General features: G+C 37.7%; 1 protein-coding gene across 1 annotated transcript; it reads right to left on the bottom strand.

Annotated features, from left to right (window-relative positions):
* Positions 1-2,921: 2,921 nt before the first annotated feature.
* On the bottom strand, positions 2,922-4,021 carry LOC138163432 (glyceraldehyde-3-phosphate dehydrogenase-like). The gene has a single exon (XM_069090905.1). It carries the CDS (start codon positions 4,019-4,021, stop codon positions 3,020-3,022), a length of 1,002 nt encoding a protein of 333 aa, XP_068947006.1. The 3' UTR covers positions 2,922-3,019.
* Positions 4,022-5,160: the final 1,139 nt, after the last annotated feature.

Raw genomic sequence — 5,160 nt, 5'->3', positions numbered from 1 at the left:
GTTTTCTTTACTATTTAGATAACTAAATGTTTCCCTTGTATATAATAGTAAAATTATATATATATATATATATATGTTCATACACACATTCACACATACATATACACATAATATACACATATATACCAAATATATACACACATATGCATATACTTGTATGTACATATTTATACATACACATATATGTGCATACACATATTTTATTTAAAAGGACTATTCAGAGTACAAATCTATAGATTTCCTGAGATTGTCAAAGGGTCAATAACATTAAAATGTTAAGAACCCCAGGGCAAGGGGTTCATCAGTTTACAGTTTCTTTTAGCTCAAAATCTAAGATCTTATTACCTTCCCAGTTCTAAATATCCTGAGATGAAGAGATTGCCCTACATAGGGAGGCCCAAGGCCCTGCTTACCTTCATGCTAATTATACAAGCACAAAGAAGGTCCCTTTGCAGAATTAGTCCGAGTTTAGCTTCTTCATCTATAACATGGTGTCAAGAATATTTGACCAATCATCTCAAAGGATTTCTGTAAATTCAGACCTTTTTAAACTGTAAAATGTTATAGGAATGTCAGCTATTGTTATTTTTATTAGTTCTAATATATGTTCAAATTTGTCATTTCATAATTGAGCTTTAGCTAATCCTGCTACATTAATTCTGTTCCCCTGATCCCCAGGTAAGCTACCAAAAAGGGGGGTGGACTGAAGTAATTTTTGGACAAAGTCAAAGGGAATAATATGATGGTGATGTGAAAACATTTGCCAGGAACTGGGCAAGTGTGTGCAGTTATTTACTCTTGGCGTATAGCACAATATGAACCTAATTTGGGCCCTCTTTCACTGTTTTTGAACACACACTATTGCTAACCCACAAATGAGATGTGGTTGAATAACCAAAATGTGACGTTTGACCCAACTTCAGACTGGCTAAAGAGTATGGCCTCACTATGGGGATTCACTGGTATCACTGGGCAGAAATGGACACGCATAGCGACTGTTTCATACTATTTCTTTGACAGGATTTCAGAGTGATCTCTCATTATTGAGACTTCAAAATCAGCTCTATCCCCTATTCTTCCCACACTTTACATTTCTTGACCTGTAGTTCATCACAGAGGCCTTTGGAATTAGAGATTAAGAGGGCTACGAGGCAACTGTAACTTTCATTGTGGAAAATTTGAAGGGGTGCCAACCATAGTATCTTGGAGCTTACTACCTGCCCTCCCCAGTTCTCATCAGTGCCCTCCTGGAATGCTCTTTCTCATCCTAAATTACACAGAATACATTATCTTCTAGTCATATTTTGCATGTGGATAAATGGCTTCTTAGAGCTCTGGCTAACAGTTGAAAAAGTGTTATTTTTCTTTCCCTCTTTCAACCTGCCCATGACTAATTGCCACCATTTGCTTATTCATTTACATATGGAGAGTGACCTGGGTGATTATTAGCTGGTGATGTGTCCTGTGTAGACAGAAGGAAGAAAGTTCATGCTCTCAGGGAACTCAGAGTCTAATGTAGGAGGCATTATGGAAACAAGTAGGTACAAACAAGGTATTGGAAAGAGAAAAGAACTAATCATAGGCTCAGAGATGATAAATGACTCCAAGATTTCACACAGCTTAAAAATGTTGAAGAAATGACTTGAATCCAGGTCACCACTGACCTCTACATCCTAGTCTCTTTACTACACCGTGTAGTGAGAGATAGTTTGAGGCTTCAACCATGATCACAAAAAATTGGTAAGAGTACATGTGTCTCCATGAATAATAATTATAATAATAATAATGATGAGAGGGAACATGTATATACTGCTTTAAAGTGTAGAGAACATTTTATAGATATTTTCTTATCACATCTACCCTGGGAGATAGGTGTTACTATTGTCCCCACTTTACTGATGAGGGAACTGAAGTAGACAATGGCTAAGTGACTTCCCCAAGGTCACATAGCTAATAAGTATTAATTGTATGATTTGAATCTTGGTCCTCTTGACTCTGGGTGTATGCTCCTCTAATACATAAAACTTTAAGCATAAAAGCATATATATATATATATATATATATATATATATATATATATATATCATTCTGCTTCAAAGCTATTAGAAATGTCCATTACTCTTCAAAATTTGTACTGTTTTTCAAAGGGATTGTATTCTATATTGTAGATCTAGACTATAGTTTCTCAGAAATGATTCATAAAAGAAATTGTGAATCATAGCCAGAACCAATTATTTGCCTGACAGACTGAAAAGGTATAAAATCAAGGGATTGGCAGAGATTCTGAACCTCCACTTACTAGTACCTTCTATTAATTTTACCCTGTGTTACCTATCTTCTTTATGTGCCTGACAGTATTTCCTCTGTTAGAATATAAGCTCCTCGAGGACAAGAACAGTTTATTTTTGTCTTTGTACTCCAGTACCTAGTATATTCTGGAAGGTTAAAAGCACAATAATTGTTGAATCATTAACTGACCCATATTCCCTAACAGGCTAACAAAAGTGGGATGTCCAAAATGTCACAGATTGGTGTTTTATCCCCTTTGACTCAAGACTATGATCTGGTTAAAATTTAAAGAGTACCAGGGATATGAACTGAGCTATTATTAATGATTTAGACGCCAATGTAAATGAAGTCCTGAAACCAGATTTTTATGTGAAAGAAGGAGGTGTGGGAACATGGAATGGGGAGGAGAGAAGAAGACATTTTAAGGGGTAGGTAAATAAAGGACGTAGAACAGAAAGATGAAGAAAGAAGAAATGAACATTGTTTTGTTTTCTGCTTGTTCATATTTTTTGTAGGGGGGCAGAACAGAAAAAAGAAAACCATTTCAATGGGTACAGCGCTGACTTTATTGATGGCAAAGAATACAGGACTCAATGCTTCTCCCCTCTATTAAGTGGGAGGGAACTACCTTGGAGTGAGAACTGTGGTTGTAAAGAAGGAAATTTAGCACAGGGATATTCAGGCTGCAGAACGCTTCTGCTTTATCTTGAGGATGCGCAGCCTCTTTGCATTATTCCCTGGAGGACATATAGACAATGAGATCCAACATCCGATTACTATAACCATATTCGTTATCATACCAGGCAATGAGTTTGACAAAATAGTCATTGAGGGCAATACCAGCTTCAGCATCAAAAGTGCAAGAGTTGATATCACCAATGAAATCAGTGGATACAACTTGATCCTCGGTGTAGCCAAGGATATTTCTCATATGTCCCTCAGATGCTTGCCTTATAAGTCTCTTGATATCATCATATTTGGCAGGTCTCTCCAGGCGGCAGGTCAGATCCACAACTGATACATTGGGAACAGGGACTCGAAAGGCCATGCCAGTGAGTTTACCATTGAGTTCAGGGATGACTTTGCCCACAGCACTGGCAGCCCCTGTGGAAGCAGGAATGATGTTCTGGCCAGCTCCACGGCCATCACGCCAATTTTTCCCACTAGGGCCATCTACAGTCTTCTGGGAAGCAGTAGTGGCATGGATTGTAGTCATGAGTCCTTCTACAATGCCAAAGTTTTCATGAATGACCTTGGCTAGAGGGGCCAAACAGTTGGTAGTACAGGAGGCATTACTAACTACTGTATAAGAATTATTATAGGTCTCATGGTTTACTCCCATCACAAACATGGGGGCATCAGCTGAAGGAGCAGAGATAATGACGCGTCTGCAGCCTCCCTTCAAGTGAGCTCTAGCCTTTTCTATGGTGGTAAAGACACCAGTAGATTCTATTACATATTCAACACCAACACTTCCCCACCTGATATTGGAAGGTTCCTTTTCCTGGGAGACAGTAATAGCTCTTCCATTTATCACCAGCCTGTCATAGTCAGCTCTTACAGAGCCCTGAAATTTCCCATGAGTAGAATCATACTTGAAGAGGTAAACCATGTAGTTTATATCAATGAAAGGATCATTAATGGCCACAATATCGACTTTGCCTGTTTGAAATGCAGCCCTGGTTACAAGACGCCCAATACGGCCAAATCCGTTGATTCCAACCCTCACCATCCTGCTTTGGGAACACTTCTACTGGCAGTGAGCTAGGGAGAGAAGCAGAGAAACAACAACTGATTTTTAATCAACCTTTAAACATAAAACTGAGTCAAGTTTTAAAACAATTTTGATTTAGCACATTACAGTTGTCAAAATACAGCATATGATGCTGTTATCAGTTCTTAGAGAAGGGGCTTCAGAGATGATCTAGTCATAAAGATCATAAAAATCATAGAATGACAGATGGAAAGGAACTTTGAGATCATCTAATCCAACACCCCCCATTTTATAGTTGAGGAAAGTGAGGCCAAGCAAGACTTGATAATTCACGATGAAGACACCAAGGAAGAGCTTGTTTGAACCCAGTCCTTTGGCTCCAAATACAGCAATTCGTCCTCTATGTAACATTGTCTCCACATTTCAAGGTGATATCTTGCAGATGAGAAACCCAAGTCCAGTTGCCAAAAGTTGTTTGGTAATATAATAGCAGAGCAGAGATCAGAACTCATATCTCTTGACTTCCAGACCAAAGAGTCTATAGTCTATATATAGTCTATACTATGCAGTCAGCTGTAATATAGTATAATATAATAATAATATGTAATACAATATAATACAAAATAATTTTAATATGATATAACATAACAGCATAGCATAACATAACACATAATAACATATATATCATATCGTATAGTATAGTATGGTATCATAGTATAATATAATATGTAACTGGGCTCTTTGATGTCATTACTGAGCATATACTATGCCTGTACTTCACTCAAATCCTATGGAATGTCATGTATCTTCATATGAATTTGGATGTTGCTTCTCCAAACCTCTGAGAGAGGCTACACAATTTCAAGTGTGATCTCTGCTCTAAGTTCATGGTGATAGATGGTGTATCTCCTATCTGAAGACCATTCTCATCACCAGCAAGAATGAAAGAGTGGTAACATCTTTTTTCCATTGATCATCAATGCTCAAGCTTTGAGAGGGTTATGGCCTAGCTAGACTGAAGAAAGGACCTACACCAAGGGAAGTCTCAGTTTTTTAAACATGATAATATTGGAGGAGCTTGTATGCTTATCTGTATGCAGAGGAAATATTTGACCATCTTCAAACATGAATATGGATTCTTGCTGCTTCCTGCTTTT

This window comes from Petaurus breviceps, unplaced genomic scaffold, assembly GCF_028583685.1.
Source record: "Petaurus breviceps papuanus isolate PSGF00001 unplaced genomic scaffold, PetGlider_PUasm1.0 188, whole genome shotgun sequence".
In the NCBI taxonomy this organism is placed as follows: Eukaryota; Metazoa; Chordata; class Mammalia; order Diprotodontia; family Petauridae; genus Petaurus; species Petaurus breviceps.
This window is presented reverse-complemented; position numbering and strand designations above follow the sequence as displayed.

Coding starts and splice junctions, on each gene's coding strand:
- LOC138163432 (XM_069090905.1), bottom strand. CDS start 4,021: ATGGTGAGGGTTGGAATCAACGGATTTGGCCGTATTGGGCGTCTTGTA.